General features: G+C 40.2%; 1 protein-coding gene across 15 annotated transcripts in view; it reads right to left on the bottom strand.

Moving 5' to 3' along the window:
• Nucleotides 1-24,759, bottom strand: part of LOC132397252 (focal adhesion kinase 1) — a 545,830-nt gene that overhangs the window by 108,239 nt on the left and 412,832 nt on the right. For all 15 annotated transcript variants that reach the window (XM_059975823.1, XM_059975834.1, XM_059975802.1 and 12 more), the window contains 2 exons: nt 23,207-23,304; nt 11,155-11,239 (listed from right to left, as the gene is read on the bottom strand). In XM_059975823.1, coding sequence (XP_059831806.1) covers nt 11,155-11,239; nt 23,207-23,304 — 183 coding nt within the window. The remainder of the gene's footprint in view (nt 1-11,154; nt 11,240-23,206; nt 23,305-24,759) is intronic.

Below are 24,759 nucleotides of genomic sequence, written 5' to 3'. Positions count from 1 at the left end.
AATGTCAATCAATATCCTTCCTTGACAGATTCACTTAACTGAACATGCATAATCATTCAAGACAGAATAGTCCAGAGCCTGTCACCCTTCATTTTATGAACTGCTTCCCGCTTTTATAGTAATCACAAAACCCCCCACAAAATCAGGCAGTTAAAATCTTAATTTATAATTCAAGATTCGGAAATACTGAATGGAAGATTGGTTGGACATCAGTTTTCGGCAACACAACCCTATCCATTGTCAATTTTTTTTATTAGTAGGAAAATCAGAAGTGTTCATCAGAAACCAAAATTCATCTTTAAGGAGTAAATGGAAAACACAGATTTAGATTATTCCACATTTCTATTTTGTGGTCATTCAAAGATCTCAAAACAGAGTCTAAAGCTTTAAACTAGCTCCCTATATAATTGGCACATTGGTGCATACAGAAAGCTAGAAAATAAAGTTGAATAAACATAAACTATTTAAAAAAAAAAGAAAATGCTGGAAATACTTGATAGGTCAAGCTAGTTATGTCAGAAGGGATACAGAGTTAATGTTTTTTACATCAGACTTTTTGGTTTGGGAAGGAGGCAAGATAATCACATTAAGATGCAGGGAGGGTCATCTCGGATAGGATAAAACTGCAATTGCAAAAAGCAAAGCAGGAGACATGCCCAGAAGGTTAGGCTGGGTATGACTTCCATTCCCAGAGGTAAAAGACAAAAGGAGAAAAAGGCTGCTTCATTACAGGAAGGATGTAGAAGCTTTAGAGAGGGTGCAGAAGAGATTTATAAGGATGCTGCCTGGATTAGAGAGTACAGTCGGCCCTCCTTATCAACGAATTCCGCATCCGCGAGTTCAACCAACCGCGAATCGTGAAAACCCAGAAGTGCTCTTCCAGCACTTGTTGTTCGAGCATGTACAAACTTTTTTTCTTGTCATTATTCCCTAAACAATACAGTATAACAACTATTTTACATAGCATTTACAATGTATTAGGTATTATAAGTAATCTAGAGATGATTTAAAGTATACGGGAGGATGTGCGTGGGTTATTGTGGATCGGGATTGAAAAAAATCTGAAGTTCTCCAACTAAGTAAGTCGGTACAGGTACATCTGGTATTATTTAGTGTCAGTTAGTCAAACGCTAGCATTCATATAAGGTATATATTTTACCTTTCTATGCAAATAAAACATTTAAGAACGTATGTTTCAGCGCCAGGCTCAGAAAGTTCCCGAGTTCAATGTAGTGACAGATCGCTGTGGAGTGCACTCTCCACCGGGCCAGGTTGATATGGAGGATCAAAAACCCAAAACCCCAGAACCCAGTAATTAAAGCACTGTGTTGTTTAGTAATAATTGTAGCTTTCATCAGGGCACAGCCTTTCTCACTTTATCCTTTAAAATTGTTCCGATCGTTGACCAAAGTGGACAAACGCTTTTCCAATTACTGATGGCGTTTCACCTCTTTCCAATCGCTTTATTATTTCCACTTTATTTTCAATCGTTATCGTGATTATTTTCATGAAAAGAAACACTGCGGATTCAGATCTCTGCCGCACTGAGACAGGTTAAATAAGGCCTTGGGTTCTGCTGGGTCCTAAGGTCCACTGCATCGAGACAGGTTGAATAAGGGACTTGAGCATCCGCAAATTTTGGTATCTGCGAGGGGTCCTGGAACCAATCCCTCACGGATAAGGAGGGCTGACTGTATGTTTTATGAGGATAAATGAGTGAACTGGGGCTTTTCTCTTTGGAGTATACAAAATTCTAAGAGGCATTCATTCATTCATTTATTGAGATACAGTATGGAACAAAGCTCTTCTGGCCCTTCAAGCCACGCAGCCAAGCAATCACCGATTTAAAACTAGCTTAATCACTGGGCAATTTACTAAGACCAATTAACCTACAAATTGGTACGTCTTTGGACTGTGGGAAGAAACCAGATCACCTGAAGGAAACCCACACGGCTATAGGGAGAGTGTACAAACTCCTTAAAGACAAAAGCAGGAATTGAACCTGGGATGCTGGTATTGTAAAGTGTAATGCTACCGTGCTGCCCCATAGATCGAGTGGATAGCTAGAGACCTTTTCCTAGGGTGTAAATGTCTAATACCACAGGACATAATTTTACGGTGATTGGAGTAAAGAAAAGGGGGATATCAGATGCAAGTTAATTATACAGAGTGCTGAATATATGGAACACCCTGCCAGTGTTGGTGGTACAGGCAGATACATTAGGAGCACTTAAGAAACTCTAGGACGGGCACATGGATGATAGAAAAGTGATGTGCCGTGTGAGAGGAAAGGGTTATATTGATCTGGTTTTGAGGGATTTCGACAAAGCATGTAAATAATAAAGACAACACCATGGAAGATTGACTGTTAAGTTTAAAAGTAAAATAAAGATTAGTATTTGCACAAACTTTGGTAATGTACTACAGAATAATCACTCATGTATTGGTTCACATTTTGTAATATACACTTAAGCTAAGATCACAACTCTTTAGTTTTGTTTTGCTGAAGAAAAGGAATAAAAATAGGTGGTTATTAAATTGGAGTCTGATGCTACAGGAATTTATTAAGGTACCGTAAATTCCGGACTATAAGCCGCTACTTTTTTCCCACGCTTTGAACACTGCGGCAACACTGCGGCCTATACTACGGTGCGGCTAATGCATGTTTTTTTTTCATGCCGCCAAAAACATTTTGCCTCGTAACAGTAGACCAATAAAATTGATGAGTAGTTCACAGAGGTCCAATGAAATTGTACGATAAATCAAGCGCACTTTCACAATTAAATTATTGTAAATCAGTCATTTGTACTCACCCTCATCAACATGGAAAACACTCGAAGAAAAGCATATGATGCAGCTTTTAAGTTAAAGGCGATCAATCTGGCGGCTGAAGAAGGAAATCGAGCTGCTGCACATAATCTTGGCATAAATGAATCGATGGTGAGACGGTGGAGACGCCAGTGTGAAGAACTGAGTCAATGCAAAAAGACGACAAAAGCTTTCAGAGGTAATCATAGCAGATGGCCCGAACTTGAAAACTTTCTTGAAGACTGGGTTAACACACAGAGAGCAGGCTGCCGCGGTGTTTCCACCGTGCAGATCAGACTGAAGGCTAAAGCAATCGCCACCAAAATGAAAATCGAAGATTTTAGAGGTGGGCCATCGTGGTGTTTTAGATTTATGAGACGAAAAGGCCTGTCCGTCAGGGTACGCACGACTCTGTGTCAGCAGCTCCCTCCCGACACCACGAGGAAAAACTTGCTAACTTTCGCACATTCACTCAAACAAAGATAGCGGAGAATTCCATTGGGCCAGATGATATCATAAATATGGATGAAGTACCTTTGACATTTGACCTGCCTCTCACTCGGACTGTTAATAAAAAAGGTGACTCGTCCATCACACTGAAAACAAGTGGCCATGAGAGAACGCATTTTACTTGTGTTCTGAGCTGCACAGCATCAGGACTAAAGCTTCCACCGATGGTGATTTTTAAGCGGCTGACAATGAAAGTTCAGTGAAAGCTGCCATCAAGAGTACAAACTCAATTCCAGGTGTGATTCCTGGGGGCACTACGAAGTATTTGCAGCCACCGGACATCAGCGTGAACCGGGCATTTAAAGTGGCGCTGCGCATTGAGTGGGAGGCTTGGATGACGAGCGGTGAGAAATCCTTTACCAAAACAGGACGCATGCGAAGAGCATCTTTAACTCAAGTCTGCCAGTGTGGAGCCGTGTCACAACATCCACCATCACCAACGGGTTTCGAAAGGCTGGACTGCTGCGTGATGAAGAGGACTGTGTGCGCTCAAGTGAGAGCGACAACGAAGAGACTGAAGTGAGTGACGAGATCCTGAGGTTGTTCAATTCGGACACTGAAGGACTTTGATGGTTTTAGTGCGCAGGAGGAAGATGAAGAAGGCGATCAATAACTTTTCCTGGTAGGCTGCAGTATATATATGTATTTTTTACCAGTCGTTAGGAGATATTGGAATGTTGTTCATGCACTGTTCAGTAAAAAAGTATATGCAACGTAATTTGTGTGTTACCGATATGTATGTATATTTAAAAGTAGCTGTGTTACAGGCACTGTTCGAAAAAAAAGCATTTGCAATATGTATTTGTTTATGTTACCATACGGATTTAATTAAAAGTTAAAAAATCCTCACGTGTAGTATCTTTCTGTGTAAATATCTCATATTACAACGTGGGACACCTGTGGCTTAAAATCCGGTGCGGCCTTTAATCAGGTGCACACTGTAGTCCGGAATCTATGGTACAAGATATTAAGCTATTAAAGGAAGTGACAATGTAATCGCTAACTGTTTATATGTTAAGTTGAATGTATAACTATTACTCTGTAGTGGAAAAACTCTTTTGTATTCTGTTAGATTCTGTAAGACTCTGTATTAGTTAATTTTCCCCTTTGGTGAAAATTCTTAGAAGGATGGGGATGTTATGAATGATGAACAACTCTGATGGGCAGAAGGGTACAGAATCGCCAAGGCCCCCCCCATTGGAGAATCACAAATCGCTACTATTCCGATGCTGTTATCAAGGGACATGAGAGAGACACAGGAAAGCTGCCAAGACAGTTGTTATTGATAAACAGCTCATGTCAGCTAATGAGAGAGAGACAACTCAGAGATACACAAAGTGGAATGCCTCCTCCTAACAAAAGCGGAACGGAACCACTGATTACTGCTATTGTCTCTTGGAGAAGGATTGTTTATTGAGTACCGTTCTATTCATTGAAACCCCTCAGGGGGCAACCAAAGTGGGCTGGTTTGATGGGTTGTATCATCCCAACCTGATTGACACCTAAGACGCCGTGAGTGGGGATAAAAGTAGGGTCTGGGGCAACATCCCTCAGACGCACCAGGAGAGACGCTACGAGACCGGTGGGGGCTTGTGTGTGTGTCCATCCTTGCCTGGGTGACGAGTCTAGCTAAAGGACGGAGGGGTCATACGTGAATGGCCACAACAACAATGCATCGACGGATCAAGATCGTAAATGAAAGTCGCAAGCCAATAGCTGTTGCTGTTCTCTCTCTCTCTCTCTCCAATAATTGAAACACAGTGACCAACAACTACCACAGCCTGCATGAACTGAACTGAACTTTATATTTCTATATGACAATTCATTATCCCCTAGACAACGATACAGCTTATTTCTAATTGATTATTATTATACCCGCACTTTTAGGTTTAGTATTGATGACATATATTATCTGTATATTTGCATTGATATTATTTTTGTGTATTTTTACCAATAAATACTGTTGAAAATAGAATCACCAGACTTCAACGGACCTCTCTATCTTTGCTGGTAAGTGACCCAGTTACGGGGTACGTAACACATTGCATTTGCCTTCCTTACCAGTGACTCAAACTGCAAATTAACTTCTAGACAATGCTGCATGGGAACCTCCGAGTCCTTTTCCACCTCAGATTTTTGAATTTTCTCTCCACTTAGAAAATAGTTTATGCTTTCATTTATTCTACCAAAGTACATGATCATATACTTCCCAACACTGTATTCCACCAGCCACTTCTTTGTCCATTCTCCTAATCTAAGTCCCCCTGCAGCTTCTCTGCTTCTTTAATACTACCTGCTCCTTCACCTATCTTTGTATTGTCTGCAAATATGACCACAAATCCACCAATTCCATCATGCAGATCATTGACATACAATGTAAAAAGAAGTGGTCCCAACACAGGCCCTTGTGAAATACCACTAGACACTGCCAGTCAACGAGAAAAGGCTCCCTTTTCTATCACTCTTTGCCTCCTGCCAATCATCCAATACTCTACCCATACTAGTATCTTTCCTGTAATACCACAGGCTCTTCAGCTGGCTCATGTATAGCACCTTGTCAACAGCCTTCTGAAAATCCAAGTATACAATATCCCCCAATTCTCCTTTGTCTAGCCTGCTTGTTATTTCTTTAAAGAACGCCAACAGATTTGTCAGGCAAGATCTTCCCTAAAGGGAACTCTGCTGACTTCAGCCTATTTTGTCATGTGCCTCCAAATGCCCCGAAACCACATCCTTAACAATCGACTCCAACATCTTACTAATAAGTGAGGTCAGATTAACTGGCCTCCCTTCCTTCTTGAAGAGTGGAATGACATTTGCAAATTTCCAGTCCTCTGTAATTCTCTTTACTCCACTATAATTCTGATAAATCCGATAAAGCTTCTGCTTCTCAAATTGCAGGGTGAATTCTATCATATTATGATCACTGTCCTCTAAGGATTCCTTCACCCTGATCTCTCTAAATCAATTACAGTTCATTGCTCACACCCAGTCCAGAACTGCCTTTCCCCTAGTGAGCTTAACCACAAGCTGTTTTTAAAAGCCATCTCATAAGCATTCTACAAATTCCGTTTCTTGGGATCCACAGCATCAGGATAATGATTCAGCACATTCCAATCTTGGTCACCTCTTTCTAATGATTTGATTTCAATTTTTATCAACGGATCCACCAAACCCCCCTGCTTTATCCTTTCAAAAGAATGTGTATCCTTGGGACATTAAGTTCCCAGTTATAATCTTCCTTCTGCCATGAATCAGTGATACCCACAACGTCATACCAATCTGTAACACTGCTACAAGTTCATTGACATTATTCCGTATACTGTGTGCATTTAAATACAATACCTTCAGTCCTGTATTCATCATGCTTTTCAATTTTGTCACAGTTTTGCATTGCAACTCATCCCCGTGACTGCAATTTTGTCTATCACCAGCCTGTCCTTGCTAACAGCCTCTCTACACATTGGTTCTGTTTGTAAACTAACTACTCCATCCTCAGCCCTATCAGACCAGTTACAATCCCACTGCCAAATTAGTTTGAACCCTTCCCAACAGCTCTAGCAAACCTGCCCACAAAGATAATTGTTCTGCTCAGGTTCAGGTGTAACCCATCCCTTTTGTATAGGTTGTAGCATGCCCAGAAGAGATCCAAATGATCCAGAAACTTGAAGTTGTACCCTCTGCATCAGTTCCTCAGCCACAAATTCATCTGCCAAATCATCCTATGCTTACCCTCACTAGCGCATGGTTTAAACAAGAAATCCAGAGATTACTACCCTGGAGGTCTTGCTTTTCAGCTTTCTACATAATTCCCTAAAATCTCTCCAGGATCTTCTCACCTGTCCTAGCCATGTCAGTGGTGGCAATATTCACCAAAAATTCCCAGGTGCTTACTCCTCCATTTATAATGGCATGGACCCAATCCGAGACATCCCTAACTCTGGCACCTGGGAGGCAACCTATCATCCAGGTGTCCCTTCTGCGCCCACAGAATCTTGTTTCTATTCCTCTAACAATGGAATCTCCTATCATTACTGCAGTCTTCTTCACGAAGGAATGCCAGATGCTTAAATGAATAGACAATAAAAATACATGCTAATAATATATTCTTCTCACAGTACTAATTTGGGGGGGGGATAATATTCAATACCAATATTGCAGTTCAATATTGCAGTATTCAATTATATAATAACAACCTATTAGCTTAATATGTCCAATAGTTCCTCCTTAGCCTGAGAATAGAGGCAATATTTAACATCAGAAGTCAGATCAAGTTGACATAATGTTAACAGGTTGAAAGTATTGGTCTGAAAAGTATGAGCGAGGCTGAGTCACTGGGAGGGCAAAGCTTTGCAAGTGGACTGGTTAGGTTTGAGTATTCTGTTCACAGGAAAATCTGCAGATGCTGGAAATCCAAAGTTGGGCGGAGGAGAAGGAAGCTAGCTGGAGGTAAAGGGGAGGAGAGGCATTAACGGAAGTTAGAGAAATCAATGATCATACCATCAGGTTGGAGGCTAACCAGATGGAATATAAGGTTTTATTCCTTTAACCTGAGTGTGGCTTCATCTCGACAGTAGAGGTGGCCATGGATTGACATATCGGAGTGTGAATGGGACGTGGAATAAAAATGTGTGGTCACTGCGAGATCCTGCTTCCTCTGGCAGATAGAGTGTAGGTGTTCAGTGAAATGGTCTCCCAGTCTACATCGGGTCTCAGTAATATACAGGAGGCCACACCGGGAGCACCGGACACAGTGTATCACACCAGAAGACTCACAGGTGAAGCATCGCCTCACCTGGAAGGGCTGTCTGGGGCCCTGAATGGTGATGAGGGATGAAGTGTAAGGGCAGGTGTAGCACTTGTTCCCCTTACAAGGATAAGTGCCAGGAGGGAGATCTGTGGGAAGGGATGGGGGGGGGGGGGGGAAACGGGACGAATGGACAAGGGAGTCGCGTAGGGAACGATCCCTGCGGAAAGCAGAAGGAGTGGGAGAGGGAAAGATGTGCTTGGTGGTGGGATCCCGTTGGAGGTGACGGAAGTTACGGAGAATTATATGTTGGAGTTGGAGGCTGGTGGGGTGGTAGGTGAGGACAAGTGGAACCCTATCCTGAGTGGGGTGGCGGGAGGATGGGGTGAGAGCAGATGTGCATGAAATGGGAGAGATGCGTTTGAGGGCAGAGGTAATGGTGGAGGAAGGGAAGCTCCTTTCTTTAAAAAAGGAAGACATCTCCTTCGTCCTGGAATGAAAAGCCTCATTCTGAGAGCAGATGTGGTGGAGATGGAAAAATTGAGAGAAGGGGATAGCATTTTTGCAAGAGACAGGGTGGGAAGAGGAATATTCCAGGAAGCTGTAAGAGTTTGTGGGCTTATAGTAGACATCAGTAGATAAGCTGTCTCCAGAGATAGAGACAGAGAGATCAAGGAAGGGGAGGGAGGTGTTGGAAATGTACCAGGTAAATCTGAGGGCAGGGTGGAAGTTGGAGGCAAAGTTGATGAAGTCAATGAGCTCATAAGTTATAGCATGGTGAGAAGAAGTAAAAGGACAGAGCAGAGAATAGTGGAAGAAGGAAGGGCGAGGGAGTTTTTCTTTAAATCAGAAGGAGAAAAAAATATTCACCCCATCACATTGGAGGCTACCCAGATGTTGCTCCTTCACCCTGAGGGTGGCCTCATTTTGTCAGAACAGGAGGCCACAGACTGGCATGATGGAACAAGGAAGTGGTTCTTCAATTTATGACAGGTCTTACCAATGTACAGGAGGCTGCATTCTAAGTACCAGATACAATAGACAACACTACCAGATTTGCAGATGAAGTATTGCCTCACCTGGAAGACAGCGGATGTCTCATTGGCAATATGAGATGTAAAGATCCAAAGCAGGCAGAGAACCAGAGTGGGGTCTGTCCAAGAAGAGGAAGAGGGTTGAAGATGGGAGAAGGGTCATCAGTGCGGAGCGTGGAATTCTTGCCAAAGAAGTGGGCATGGAAATGGAGGCAATGGTAAAAGAGCTCAACTTCTTGGCAGGCGTGGAAATCGCTGATGTGTGGGTGGAAAGGTAAGGCCTCTGTTGAGGACACAATATTCTATCTCAGAGAGCGGAAGCTCGGAGGCATTGTTGAAGATATGGCAAAGATGAGCTGGGATCGGGGGGGTGGGGGTGGGGGGGGGGTGCGGAAAGAGAGTTGGTGGTGCCAGAGGAGAAAGAAGTGTTGGGTTATTTAGGGAAGGTGGGGTGGGGGTGGAAGATGGAGGATTTGAGGACCCATGAGATGATGGTGGGCCCTGAGAGATGGAGTAGGAGAGCAGTGGTGGGGCAAGAGCAGCCTGGGGACCCAGTTTAGGAAATCGGCCTGCTCTAATTTTTCAGAGCAGTGGTATGATTTTTAAATCACAACCTTAAAATCAAACTACTTATTGAATTAACTATCTACCTTTTAAATAAATGTATGACCTCTTCCCAGTACCTTTTAAGGCCTTTGGTGTGAAGATATCGATGGATGCGTGAGTCTACTGTCTAAAGATCTGCCCCATTACTAGAGAATAAAATTAGTCCAAAAAGGGATAAGCCTTCCACAAAGAGGCACAGTTACAATAGTGATATTATTTACCAGAATATATCAAGAATGAATAAAGTCAAATGGCCAACTTCATATAACTAAGCGTTTAACAGGTTCTATCATGATCAATCTGTTTAACAGCTCCTGGACCATCTTCTGCCCACCACCTCCTAACTCCTTTACTTAGCTCTTGGCATGGATGGATTCAACATTAGTAACTGTACTGCACATATTCATATCATAATTTCCTACGAGGGAGCTTTATCAGTGAGGCTCAATTCAGTGGGCTCAATTAAGCGAGTTACCACTGCAAAGCCAGAACAGATTCTATCCTTCGCAAAAAAAGGCCAACTGGATTGTGACCAAAAACAACAGAACTGGTCAATTTTGCTTTCGTCTGTTGCACTTATGCCATTTACAAAGTCCTGATTAACATCCTGATTGAGATCACCCAACCTAAGGAACTTAAGCCCAGATCAGTGATACTTGTAGTTGGACTTGATACTGTATACTGAGTCAAGCAAGTTTAATTCACTTTGATCTCAAGATTTAGAGCACTCATCACCACCATATTGAAATAAAAGCAGTGGTACAAAACCACAATAAAATTCAAGTACTTTAGCACTTATTCATTAAATAAATTATTTCATGGGATGTCATGCATATTTACATAGAATAGGACGATTCATTATATATTGCAGATATATACATCTTACACACTATCATATAATAAAACTAAGTTATTTTAGCATAAGGTTTTTGAACTACTCTTCCCTTCATGAAAATAAAGTTCAGGCAATTTGAGGTATTATACATCATTTAGATGGAAGCTTATGAAATCCATGTTGCAGATTCTGCATGATCAAAAACATTGTGCTAACTGTGTATTTACAATCAATGACAGGATATGTCTAACTCATTAATTAGATATCAATGTCATTTAGCATGAAAGGTCAAAATAGCTTGGCTTCAAGTAGTTGAAAGTTATAACTTTCATAGCATCAATATTTTTATATTAATTTTTGAATGTGCAGTTTTCACTGACTTACACTAATATGCTGTACAATGAATCAAATTATACAAAGACTGTCATTGTGCTTATGCATTTAGGGCAGATGGCATGTGCAGAATTGATGAAATTACAGAACAAAAGTTGATTATGTGTCTACATGTACTAGCTCTCAACTCAAACGATTACAATTCCATTCATACAATAGTGCTTTAAGTGCTATAATTACCTTATACTTGTAGAACATAATACATGCATTTATAAACTTACAAGCTTCCTGTAGGAACTTCTCCCGCACACTATCTGAAGTGCAATTTTTGCATGTTTTGATAGCAACTGCCATTGCAGAATTTTCCTGAAAATGAACAAAAGAAAATAACTTTCAATACTTGATAAACCAAAGAAGGAATTTGATTAAATACACTCAAATAAGCACTGAACTTTGAAGTTTTATTCAAATTATATCACAACCCTAATTCAGACAATTTAGGAGCAAATAATAATAAACATACAAAACAAAAATGGAATTACTCAGTTAAGTCTCGATGTTCCTTGAAAACCCAACAACCATATCTGGTACTTTAATTACTACAAGATGTTAACAAACAAATTTAAGCAATTTAAAAGGTCAGAATTTAAGAAGAGCTTAAGTTATGTTATTGTGAATGTTAATGATAGAACCTTTAGCTTTGACTAAACACGCAAAATCCTGGAGGAACTCAGCAGGGCAGGCATCACTGGTAGGGAAATGGGGATACAGTAAATAGTGGTGAATGCACAACTATGAACCAACTTCACATTGTACTTGTCCTATTCCAAAGGCACCCTTTGTGTTCTTTTAGACTGCTGTGTGCTCCAAAGATGGGTTCTACTTGTTGATAGGCAATAAGCTTCCCATGGAATGTAAATTTCAACTAAACTGCTTCTAAATTCTTCAACAAGATCCTGTCAATTGGCATCAAGATCCTGCAGTTGGCATCAAAATTCTGTTTAAAGCCACATGGATTTGAGAATATAATCTAGAATAAATTTTTCAAAGTATTGCTAAAAGTTAACAGAGTTAGGAAGAATGCAGATAAGACATTAATGCCAAGTTGTATCATAGAGCCAAGTGATGATGAGTTAGAAGTTGATGGGCTGACAAAATATAGAGGTGTTACTCTTCTATCCATCACCAACCTCATTAATTCTGGAGACCTCAACACTTTCTGCACTACATTGATAACGGTGTTGCTGCTGCTTCACGCAACTGTGCTGAGTTCCTCAATTTCATCAACTTTGTCTCTAACTTCCACCTTGCCATTAAATTCACTTGGTCCATTTCTGACACTTCTCTTGCCTTTCTTGATCTGTCTCCATCTCTGGAGAGAAACTGTCCACTAATATTGTTAATAAACCTACCGACTCCCACAGCTATCTTGACTATACCTCTTTCCACCCTGTTTCCTGTAAAAATGCCATTCCCTTTTCTCAGTTTCTTTGTTTCCACATCTGGTCCCAGGATGAAGCACAAAGACAAGAAAGTCTGCAGTTGCTGGAAATCCAAAGCAACACACACAAAACGCTGATGGAACTCAGCAGGCCAGGCAGCATCTATGGAAAAGAGTAAACAGTCAACATTTCAGGCCGAGGCCCTGCATCAGGGGTGGAGAGAAAAAGATGAGAGGTTAGAGCAAGGTGGGGAGAGGGGAGAAAGAAGTATAAGGTGATAGGTGAAGTTGGGAGGAGTGGAGTAAAGAGCTGTGAAGTTGATTGGTGTAAAAAAAAAGGGCCGGAGAAAGGGGAATCTGATAGGAGAGGGTAAAAGACCATGGAAGAAAGGGAAGGAGGAGGAGCACCAGAGGGAGGTGTTGGGCAGGTAAGGAGATAAGGGGGATAGAGGGAAATGGGAATGGTGAGAGTGGGGGTCAATTACCTTAAGTTTGAGAAATTGATGTTCATGCCATCAGGTTGGAGGGTACCCAGACAGAATATAAGGTGTTGCTCCTCCAACCTGATTGTGACCTCATCGCAGCAGTGGAGGAAGCCATGGAATGACAAGTTGGAATGGGAACGGGAAGTAAAACTGAAATTGGTGGCTACCGGGAGATCCTGGTTTTTCTGGTGGACAGAGCATAGGTGCTAGGCAAAGTGGTCTCCCAAACTACGTTGGGTCTTACTGATATACAGGAGGCCACAGCAGAAGCACCAAATACAGTAGATAACCCCAACAGACTTACAGGTGAAGTGTCTTTTCAGTTGGAAAGACAGTTTGGGGACATGAATGGTAGAAAAGGAGGAGGTGCAGGGGCATATATGGCACTTATTTTGCTTGCAAGGGTAAGTACCATGAAAATCAATGGGGAGGTGCGACTGGACAAGAGAATCGTGTGGGGAGCAATCCCTGTGGAATGCAGGAAGTGGGGGGGGGTGGAGGGGTTAAGATGAGCTTGGTGGTGGGATCTCATTGAAGATGGTAGAAGTTATGGTTGAATTATGTGCTGGATGGGAGGCTAGTGAGGTAATAGGTGAGGACAAGAGGAACCCTATCCCTGGTATGGTGGCTGGAGGATAGGCACCTGTCACTTGTAAAAATGTCAACCCCTTCACTCAGTTCCTTAGTCTCTGTCACACCTGATCTCAGGATGAGGCTTTTCATTTCAGAACTAATGAGATGTCTTCCTTCTTAAAGAAAGGAGTTTTCCTTCCTCCACCATCAATGCTGCCCTCACCTGTATCTCTTCCATTTTGCATGTGTCTGCTCTCACCCCACCCTCCAACTGTATATCAGTGAGATCTGATGTAGATTGGGAGATCATTTTGCTGAGCAGGCTCCATCAGCCAGAAAAAGTGTGATCTCCCGGTCTCCATCCATTTCAATTCTACTTCCCATTCAGACATGCCAGCTCATAGTTTTCTCTGTGTCACGATGGATCTACTGTAGACACATATGTCGATTTCTCCAACTTCTGGTAATTTCCTCCCCCCCCCCCCCCCCCCACTCTCCTTCCATCTGCCACTCAGGCTCCCTTCTCATGTCTCCTCTTCTCTTCACCTGCCTATCACCTTCCTTTGGTGCTCCCTCCTCCTTCTCTTTCTCCCATGGTTGACTCACCTCTCCTATTAATTCCTCCTTCTCCAACACTTCTCCTTTTCCCCCATCACCCCTCTGCTTCTCCCTTCCTCCTCTACCCACCTGGCTTCATCTATAACCTTCTAGTTTGTACTCCTCCTTCCCCTACCTTCTTATTCTGGCTTCCTACCCCTTTCTTTCCAGTCCTAATGAAGGCCCTTGGCCCGAAACGTCAACTGTCTATTCACTTCCATAGATACTGCTTTACTTGCTGAGTTCTTCCTGCATTTTGTGTTTGTGTTGCTCTAGAGAGGTGTTAAGAAACACTTCAAGGATAAAAATGTGGGGAGTATTGGAGGAGTTTTGAGGTGGATGCTAAAAGCCCTCAGCAGCTGAAGAAACAACAATCAAGTGATCTGCAGAATGCCCAAGATATCAGACATTGTGAAGAGATTTCAGAGATAAGGAGAATTAAATCCTGGTAAGGATTTGAAAGCTGCAAAGATAAACATAAAGTACAATTATTGCTGAACCAGAAGTCAAGATAGGTTTGCAAGGACGACTTGGGACAAGTTAGGACATTGACAAACTTGTAGTTTAAAAGACCATAAAGACATTTAAGAACAGTTAGGCTATTCAGCCCATCAAGTCTGCTCTGTCATTTCATCATGGCTGATTTATTATCCCTCACAACTCTATTCTCCTGCCTTCTCAGGCTTTCAATAGGTTTCAATGAAATCCTGCCCCGCTCACCACAAAGTCAACTAGGTAACAGGTATGACCAAGTGTGTCAGTTGGACAGAGGCAAAGGTCACATTTTGGAGTTGGAAGCAAGTATTACATAATAACAATTTACATAGATGCAACATAAAATTTACAATGATATTGCTTTGTGAGAGCTTCCCTTCCACTACCCCAGATGCCTGAATTTGTACTTGTACAGTGGCATGCAAAAGTTTGGGCTCCCTGGTCAAAATTTCTGTTACTGTGAATAGAGAGTAGAAGATGAACTGATCTCCAAAAGTCATAAAGTTAAAGATGAAGCATTCTTTTCAACATTTTAAGCAAAATTAGTGTATTATTTTTGTCTTGTACAATTTTAGAGTGAAAAAAGGAAAGGAGCACCATGCAAAAGTTTGGGCACTCCAAGAGATTTGAGCTCTCAGATAACTTTTACCAAGATCTCAGACCTTAATTAACTTGTTAGGGCTATGGCTTGTTCACAGTTAGGAAAGGGCAGATGATGCAAATTTCTTTATAAATACTCCATCTTTCGAACGTTCATTTTACAACATTTCATTGTTATGAAAGACCTACATTAGTTACCTGTTTTTGCCAGAAGGTGTTTTCACTGTTACAAAAAAAGACAGCGTGCAATAAAAGGCAGCACGTGAAAAAAGGCAGCGTGCGCCGAGCAGCCAAGCTCCTCCCCTGGAACTGTATTCTTGCTGACATTGCTTAAACATGTGCCTGTGCGCTTTATGTCGATTTATTTTGTGCATCCATTTGCAAGATGAGTTCTAAGGTATTGGAAAAGCCTAAAAGAGCGCGTAAGGGTGTTACACTTAAGAGTAAAACTAGAAATAATTAAGCGTTTCAATTGTGGTGAACGAAGTAAGAATGTAGTGAGTTTGGCTAAGGGTTTGTGGAAGTTGACGAAGATGATGTTGAAAAGGTTTTGGCATCCCATGACTAAGAACTGACATATGACGAGCTGATGAAAAGGAAAGGATAACAAATGAAACCGAATGCAGTAGCAAATGGCCTGAAAGTGAAGTCGTCCAGGAACTGAACGCGAAGCAATTGCATGAAATTTTCGCTGCGACTGACAACTCTGCAATGATTGCAGAAAAGTATGACTTTAAGTTTGAAAGGGTACGTAGGTTCAGGGCATATTTGCATATATAGGTTTGAGTGTTTACAAAAAACTGTATGATAGAAAAATGCATGAGGCTAAGCAGTCGCTTAGCTTTACTGTCGCTTTTCAAGCCTTCCACATCCGCCACAGCAGATGATGAACCTCGACCTTCGACATTGAGGCAGGCAGGCATAGAAGAAGGTGACCTGCCTGCCCTGATGGAAACAGACAATGATGAGATGACACCCCAGTCTCCCACCACCCCAACCTCCGACAACTCAGCCTAACACACTACCATTAGTGTGCTTGCAGTCTTCCTGATTCAGGTAAGTGAAACTACACTGCACATACATTATTTCTACTTTATATAGGCTGTGTGTTTTTATGTGTTATTTGGTTTGATTTGGCAGCTTCATAGCTTAAAGGTTACAGGAGAGAGTGTTTCTGCCGACAGCACTTGCGTGAGATTTTTGCTACAGTGGACAGTGTTGCAATGATTACAGAAAAGTATTCCTACTTCATTTAGGCTGTGTACTTATCATATCATTCCTGCTTTTGCTATATATTACCACTATTTTAGGTTTTATGTGCTATTTGGCATGATTTGGTTGGTTATATTTTGGGTCTGTGAACACTCACAAATTTTTCCCATATAAATAAATGGTAATTGCTTCTTCACTTTACGACATTCCAGCTTACGAACCATTTCATAGGAATGCTCTACCTTCGGATATTGGGGGAAACCTGTACCCTGACTCCTCAAACCTTGTCCCAACTATCAGCAGCCATGGGCTCCTCTAAGCAGCTGCCTAGCATTCTGAAAATTAAAATAAATAATCGCCACAAAGCAGGAGAAAGCTATAAGAAGATAGCAAAGTGTTTTCATGTGGCTGTTTCCTCAGTTTGTAATGTAATTAAGAAATGGCAGTCAACAGGAATGGTGGAGATCAAGTTGAGATCTGGAAGACCAAGAAAACTTTCTGAGAGAACTGCTCGTAGGATTGCTAGAAAGGCAAATCAAAACCCCCGTTCAACTGCAGAAGACCTTCAGGAAGATTCAGCAGACTCTGGAGTGGTGTTGCACTGTTCTACTGTGCAGCAACACCTGCACAAATATGACCTTCATGGAAGAGTCATCAGAAGAAAATCTTTCCTGCGTCCTCACCACAAAATTCAGCGTCAGAAGTTTGCAAAGGAACATCTAAACAAGCCTGATGCATTTTAGAAACAAGTCCTGTGGATTGATGAAGTTAAAATAGAACTTTTTGGCCACAATGAGCAAAGGTATGTTAGGAGAAAAAAGGCTGCAGAATTTCATGAAAAGAACACCTCTCCAACACCCCTCCACAAGGATTCGTGCTTCGGGCTTGTGTTGAAGCCAGTAGAACAGGCAACATTTCACTGGTAGAGGGAAGAATGAATTCAATTAAATACCAGCAAATTCTGGAAGCAAACATCACACCGTCTGTAAAAAAGCTGAAGATGAAAAGAAGATGGCTTCTCCAACAGGATAATGATCCTAAACACACCTCAAAATCCACAATGGACTACCTCAAAAGGTGCAAGCTGAAGGTTCTGCGTGGCCCTCACAGTCCCCTGACCTAAACATCATCGAAAATCTGTGGATAGGCTTCAAAAGAGCAGCGCGTGCAAGATGGCCTATGAATCTCACAGAACTAGAAGCCTTTTGCAAGGAACAATAGGCGAAAATCCCCGCTCCCCCCCACCAAACAACAATTGAAGGACTTTTAGCTGGCTACAGAAAGTGTTTACAAGCTGTGATACTTGCCAAAGGGGGTGTTAATAAGTACTGACCATGCAGGGTGCCCAAATTTTTGCTTTGGGCCTTTTTCCTTTTCTGTTATTTTGAAACTGTAACAGATGGAAATAAAAAAAGTAATCTTGCTTAAAATATTAAAGAAATGTGCCATCTTTAACTTTATGCTTTTTGGAAATCAGGTAATCTTTTAGTCGCTTGGCTATTCACAGTAACAGAAATTTTGACCAGGGGTGACCAAACTTTTGCATGCCACTGTAAATATCTTGCATATGCAGGTTTCCTTGCTAATTATTTATTGAATAACTTAATGTCCTCCACAGTCCTAACATGGACAACTTCCCTCAAATCATGGCTTTGTGGAAACTTTACAAATAGCTAGTAACAAGTTGTCTTCTACTGGAGCCTGCATATATGATGTGTACTATCATACTCAGGCAGTCTCTGCATTACTGCCTCACCTTTACTTATTTAGAGATACTGCATGGAAAAAGCCCTTCCACCCCACTTATTATTTAACCCTAGCCTAATTACGGGACAATTTACAATTAACAACTAACCTACTAACCGTTATGTCTTTGGGATTTGGGAGAAAACCAGAGTATCCGGTGAAAACTCATGCAGTCCACAATGAGGACATACGAAGCCCTTACAGAAGATGCCAGGATTGAACAACACTGTTACCCCAAGCTCTAATTAGCATAATGCTAACCACTAAGCAACTTTGTCTCTTTCCCCCTAATTTTCTATTAAGAACCTTCTGGAAAATCCTTAATCCCAATCCAAGTTCCTTGGTAAATCCATCCTATCAATATTTTCTCAGCCTCTACACTGAGTAATGTCACCTCATTGACTTCAAAACTACTCACGTTCAGCAACCAGAAGAAAATATGAAGAGATATTCAGAGGGAATCACATGTAGATTGGAAGCCAAACCACAGACAGTATGAAATCTCTTACAGAAATCCAAAATGCTATTATAAAACAAGAAACTGGAGAGGATGGACACCTGGAGTGAAATTTTAAAAAAATGTAGAAACACAATGCAGGCCAAAAAGATTCAAGAGACCAGATGCTGTCTGGCTTGCTAAATGCTTAAAACAAAATCTACTATGGTGAAACCAACAATAAGGCTAAAGCAATTATGTTTATATTAAGTGGATATTCTCACCATGAGGACATACTTATCCATTTATATAATTATAAAGAAATTAAACCACAGATGATCAAATCAACTACGTAAAAGGACAATGATGAGCATACTGATAAACAGTATTATTGAGATTTCATTTATTGTTTTGCCTGGATCATCCCATCTGCTAGAGGCCAAGGTTTCAGGGGTGGCTGGAGCCAAGTGGGACAAAACCCAGTCCCTTGCAACATCTTCATCCATCAGCAAGTGGGAACCATTAAACACTGTAGGCAAATCTTGTTCAAGTTTTAGATGAGTAGGCTCACCATTGAAAGCTAATGTGAAGTTCAAATGGCTCTTGGACCTAGAATGATCCCAAAGGTATTTGATTCGCAGGTTTATTCTATTTCTTGTACAGTTTTATTCTATTTCTTCTACAAGAAAGAACTATTTGTGTGCATATCCTGAATGCAATGTTTAATTTACAGTTGGATATTGTCACGAAGTAGGATAAGAAAGGTGGAACAGAAACCTGCTGAGATTCCCCAGCATCCTAAGCCAGGAAATCATAAATCCATTCATTTCTATGCAAAAACTTATTTTAAGAACAAGGTAGGGTAGGAAAGGGTAGGACAATGAATGAATTTATGCATGGAGCCAGAGAAATTGGAAAAGGTCTTTAATGAAAATCTTCTGTTTTATGGCATCTATGCCCCTCACTGAGAAGAACATAGATAATGGTAAGATTAGAGGTGGCTATGTTGATATTCCAGGGTATGTCAGTATTAAGAAAGAAGAGTTTTTTTTTCTACATAAGTGCATTAAGGTGGAATCTAACCCAGGATACAGAAGATCAGAGAGGAGAGTGTTGGACTGTCGATAGAGGTCTTTGCATGCTCTTTACCAGCAGGTGAAATCTCAGAAGACCGGAGAATATGTTGCTCTATTTAAGAAAAGCAGCTGGGAGGAATTTACAGGCCAGTTAGTCTTATAAGAGTGGTAGAGAAATGACTGGAGAAATTTCTTAGGTGCATTATTTACTTGTATTAGGGAAGTCAGCATTTCATATAGTCTTGCCCTGTCTCACAAGTATGCATGAGTTTATTGACAAGTGACAAAGATGACTTAATGAGTGAAAGATAGTGGATCTTGTCTGTGTGGTTTCAGTAATGCATCTGAAGTGGCTCAATAAGCAATGATTTGTGTTCTGATTTGTAAATATGCAGATGATAAAAAATTAGTGGAGTCGTGGATATTTGGAAAGGTTGAAACTTTTGAAACAGATCAGTTGGAAATTTGGATGGAGAAACAGCAAATGGGAATTTAATCCAGACAACCTGAAGTGTTGTATATCCCAGGGTGCTTAAGAAATTGGCAGAGGTTATAGTAGATGCGTTGATAATCATTTATCAAAACTCTAGACTCTGGGCAGGCCCCAGCGGACTGGAAGACAGCAAATATCACGCCACTTTTAAAAAAAGGATGTAGGCAAAAGACAGGCAACAATAGGCCAGTTAACTTAACATCTGTAGTCGGGAAAATGCTTGAAGCTGTCATTAAGGAAGAAATAGCAAAACATTTAGGAAAGAGTGGTTCCATTAGACAGACGCAGCATGGATTCAGAAAGGGCAGGTCCTGTTTGACAAACTTACCGGAGTTCTTTGAGGACATAATGAGCGCAGTGGATAGAGGGGAACAGGTGGATGTCATATACTTGGATTTCCAGAAGGCGTTCGATAAGGTGCCACACAAGAAACTTATAAATAAGATATGGATGCATGGAGTCGGAGGAAGTGTATTGACATGGATAGCGGATTGGTTAACCAATAGAAAGCAGAGAGTTGGTATAAATGGGTGTTTCTCCGGTTGGGAGTCAGTGGTGACTGGGGTGCTACAGGGGTTGGTGCAGGGCCCACAGCTGTTTACCATTTACATAGGTGATTTGGAAGAGGGGACTGAATGTAGAACAGTAAAATTTGCTGATGACACCAAGCTGAGTGGAAAAGCAAATTGTACAGAAGACGTGGAGAGTCTGCAGAGAGATCTCCTCTAAACTTTCCGTCACCTTAAAACAGGGGTTTCCAAACTTTTTTATGCTATGGATCCCTATTATTAACCAAGGGGTTCATGGACCCTGCCTTAAAAGGATGCCCTTTGGTATTTGCCATTGACAGCCAAAGAAAAAGGTGCTAAGAGGTGACTTGACAGAGATGTAATGTGCTGTAAATTTCTATGTTCTATGTTCTATTACAAGAGGCATATAATCTTACACATCTATATCAATTTACGTGTTGTCCACTTTGGTTCATAAGAGAAAAGCCCTAGCTTGTTCAATTTTTCCTTGTCAGAGATGTTCTCTAATGCATAGCATCCTGGTAAATCCCCTTTATACCATTTCTAAACTTTCAACATCTTCCCTATGAGGAGTTGACCATATAGTACCCCAAGTGTGATCAAACCAGAGTTTTAGAGAGCTGCAACATTGTTGCAATAAAACTGAGTACTTCTCTAACGGGAAGAAAATACAAGTATTCCTTGTTCAATATACAAAATTTTACATGTACCCTGAGCTTAAATTTTTCTTCTGTAGCACAGAAAGCCCACAAGTCACTGCCAGTCATCTGTCATTGTTTCATCAAAGAATTAACATATGGTGGAAAAGAACATTAAATGCTCTTGAGTGCTATTTGAATTTACAGTTTCCTGGAATATTACATAAATGTGTCCCATTCTATATACAATACAGTATCATCCAAGCCAGGACCACCAGACTTGAAACCAGTGACTTTCCCCAAGCAGTAAGGCTGAATAATACCTCCACATGTCCCACTGCCACTACTTTATCGTTTCCTGTCGGTTACCTCGGGTAGAGACATTTCTGTGCTTGGCATCACTTTACAGACATATAATTAATGTGAACAAGCTATCTTATATATTTAGTTTTTCATTGTGTTCTTTATCTTATTGTGTTTTTTGACAAAATCTGAATCTGAATTTTGTTCTCCTTTACACTTGAGTAATGGAAATGACATTAAACAATCTTGAAGTTACTTGCCACAGAACAGAAGCTGATTTTTTAAAATGCATTTTCTGAAACAACAATGTAAAGCAATTCTAAAAAAAAGGCAGATCAATGCATTGTACCATCTGCCTGAACAACTTTACTATTTGTTTAAACTCAAGTTATGTTTGGAACATGCATGTAAAGCAGTTAACATAAGGTTCACCAATGTATGCTCCAAATGGAGAGAAAAGTGATTAAAAATCTTTATAATCAATATACAATTTTTAATTTACTTGACCAGTTATCCTGTTCTCATTATCTTTCAAATTTAACAGGGGAAACAGTAAATGAACCAGCTCCAGTACGAACTAAAGCAATCCTCCATACATATTGCCTGCTTCCAGCATTTTGTGTGTTGTGTCGACTGTTCAATATCTTTCCACAGATGCTGTCTGACCTGCTGAGTTCCTCTAGCATTTTGTGTGATACAGTTACAGAAATACAATGAAACAAAAACACACATCTTCATTGCTCTGTTTCTGAACCTGTAGTTGTTCATCATCAGTTTGTTCTGCAAGAAGCAACTTCTCTTAATCAAGCAGAACATTACAAATTCCCTTTCAAATACTATAAAGGAACCAGGTAATCAATGTACAAACACACAAGGTGCTGGAAGATGAAGTATGTTACTGCAGTTATCAAGAGACTGAATTCTTTTGTGTCTCCACTCAAATAGGTCAGATGCTGGAAATCTTTAAAAAAAAACTAGAAAATGTTGGAAGTACTCAAGGCTTAATTTACTTGACCAGTTATGTTGTTCTCATTATCTAGTACCTAAGGGGAATGGAAAGATTTACAAAGTACAATTTAAAAATCTAAAAAGTCCTTTACCATCAATTTTTTGGATGCAGCAATAGTTATAAAGTACTTGAAATATTAACTCTTTGTATGCGCTGCAAGACCTGCTGAATATTTTCAACATTTAAAAAAAAGTCATCATTGTATTTTATCAAAATCTCACAAGTTATGTGAGATCTAAGACATTGCTTTATAGTGGTATTCCCTTTAGCAATTTGAAAGATAAATGCTGCAATCACTCAAATAAATATAAACATCAAGATGCATTAGCTTAGGATGAAAGGAAATAAATTCATGAACACATGTGCACCAATAATGTTTTCATAATACTCTACTGTTCAAATTTACCTGTTTTCTTTAAGCTTCATACTGTCCGTAGATGGTAAATATTTTGGCATATACTTTGATACTAGAAGTAAACTATGATGACTGCCTAGAGACTCTGTAAAGGCTAAGACACCTCCTGAACAATATTTTTATCCCTGTAATGAAGGACCTCTTCTGCAGAGACACCTGATCTTCACATGGACAAATTAATTTGAAGGTGAATTTAAACCAGAAGTGAACTTGATCTATACAATGGCACCTGACTCTTCAATGATTTTATCTTTGAGAAAGTGATTTAATTCTAAGTTACTCACTGGAGTCATGTAAATTCCTTGATGCACATCACCAAATTGTCCTTCTCCAATGCAGCGGCCCAGTTCAATTCTCTCCCGCTGTATCTCATAATCCCTGGCTGTGAAGAATCAAAAACAAGTTAATGATTCTACTTCCAGGCCAGACTCTTCTTGCAGTTTCTTTTTTTCACATACGAGAAAAGGTTATTGTAATTGACACACAACTTGACAATTATATTCATCCAACAAGCAGCAGGCAAAATAATCAGGCAATGATAGAGAAAGTTTCATTACCTTCATCTATCCCATAGCTTTCTGCATTGCAATTGGGGTAGGAAGGAGAACAAAATCAAAAAAGCAGTACACATTATAAGTCTGGCAGATAAACTTGTAACAATGAATCTTACGTAGAGTGGTAGTGCAATTGGCACTTAACAATGGATTAAATCGACCATTATTCCTGTGCATTAGCTATAAAAATCATAAAGGAAATAACCATCATAAATGCATTTACAAGGAAAGATTTAAATCAGTGATAACTAAACAGTGGCAAGTCTCTTCACAAATTTACTAGAAAAAAAAACTGACATTCACTGTCACCTGAGCCAAAATGATGTTCCCTTAATGATGGTACTTTCAAGTTCTGTTAAACTGCAGACTTCTGCACTGACCAAGTACTATGTAAGCAGGGGAAAAATATCATAACAGAAAATATTCATGGTGGACAGTAAACAAATAGAACACAAAATCATGAAACAGGTTGGGTACCCCTTATTTAAGATGCTTGGGGCCAGAAGTGTGTGCATGGTAACAAAAGCATTGGGAGAATACCTGAATCAGCTGTTGAAAAAACAACCACCAATGGCAAGCTTTTAGTCTCCAACTACGATGCATTATTAGAAGGTTATGATACATTGTAATTGCATTTTACTTTTTTAAAGCTTTTATTAAAGGTATAAAAACAATCAACATTGTATTCTTGTTCTGGTTTTAGATTTCCATCAATGCCGCATTAAAAACAATCAGACTTATTCTGGTGCAAGATTTTCATAATCAGCAGGTGCTTTAAAAATTTAATGCTGTGACTTTTCTTAAATTTCTGCAACCAGCCTACTGAATATTCAATTTTAAGTTTGTCATGAAAGATTTTTGCTTGTTTTATGATTAGCATATTTTAGTGGCATATGTTCACCCCGATACTGATACCCAATCGAGATAATTGTTTTTCATTGTATGTAGTTTTTCTGTTTTTCATTAACTTTCATTACATATAGGAGGTCACTTCTCAAAACTATCTGTGGTGTGCAGAGACCTGAGCATTGTCTCGGAACCTTCTCAGTGTCTTGTGGAATTTTCTATTTGTGACGACATGTCAGCACTAAAAAAAAAAATTTGGATTTGATAAGTTTTCACATTCTGTAATTTCGGATAAGGGGTATTCAACCTGTTTAAGATTCATTTCTAAACAATTACAACTAACTTCATCAACAGGGATGGGTAATTATTGCTAGTTTGCAATGTCTGGATTCCCAAAGTGAACAAAGAAAAACAGAAAATCTTTTAAATTTCTCAAA

This window comes from Hypanus sabinus, chromosome 1, assembly GCF_030144855.1.
Source record: "Hypanus sabinus isolate sHypSab1 chromosome 1, sHypSab1.hap1, whole genome shotgun sequence".
Classification (NCBI taxonomy): Eukaryota; Metazoa; Chordata; class Chondrichthyes; order Myliobatiformes; family Dasyatidae; genus Hypanus; species Hypanus sabinus.
This window is presented reverse-complemented; position numbering and strand designations above follow the sequence as displayed.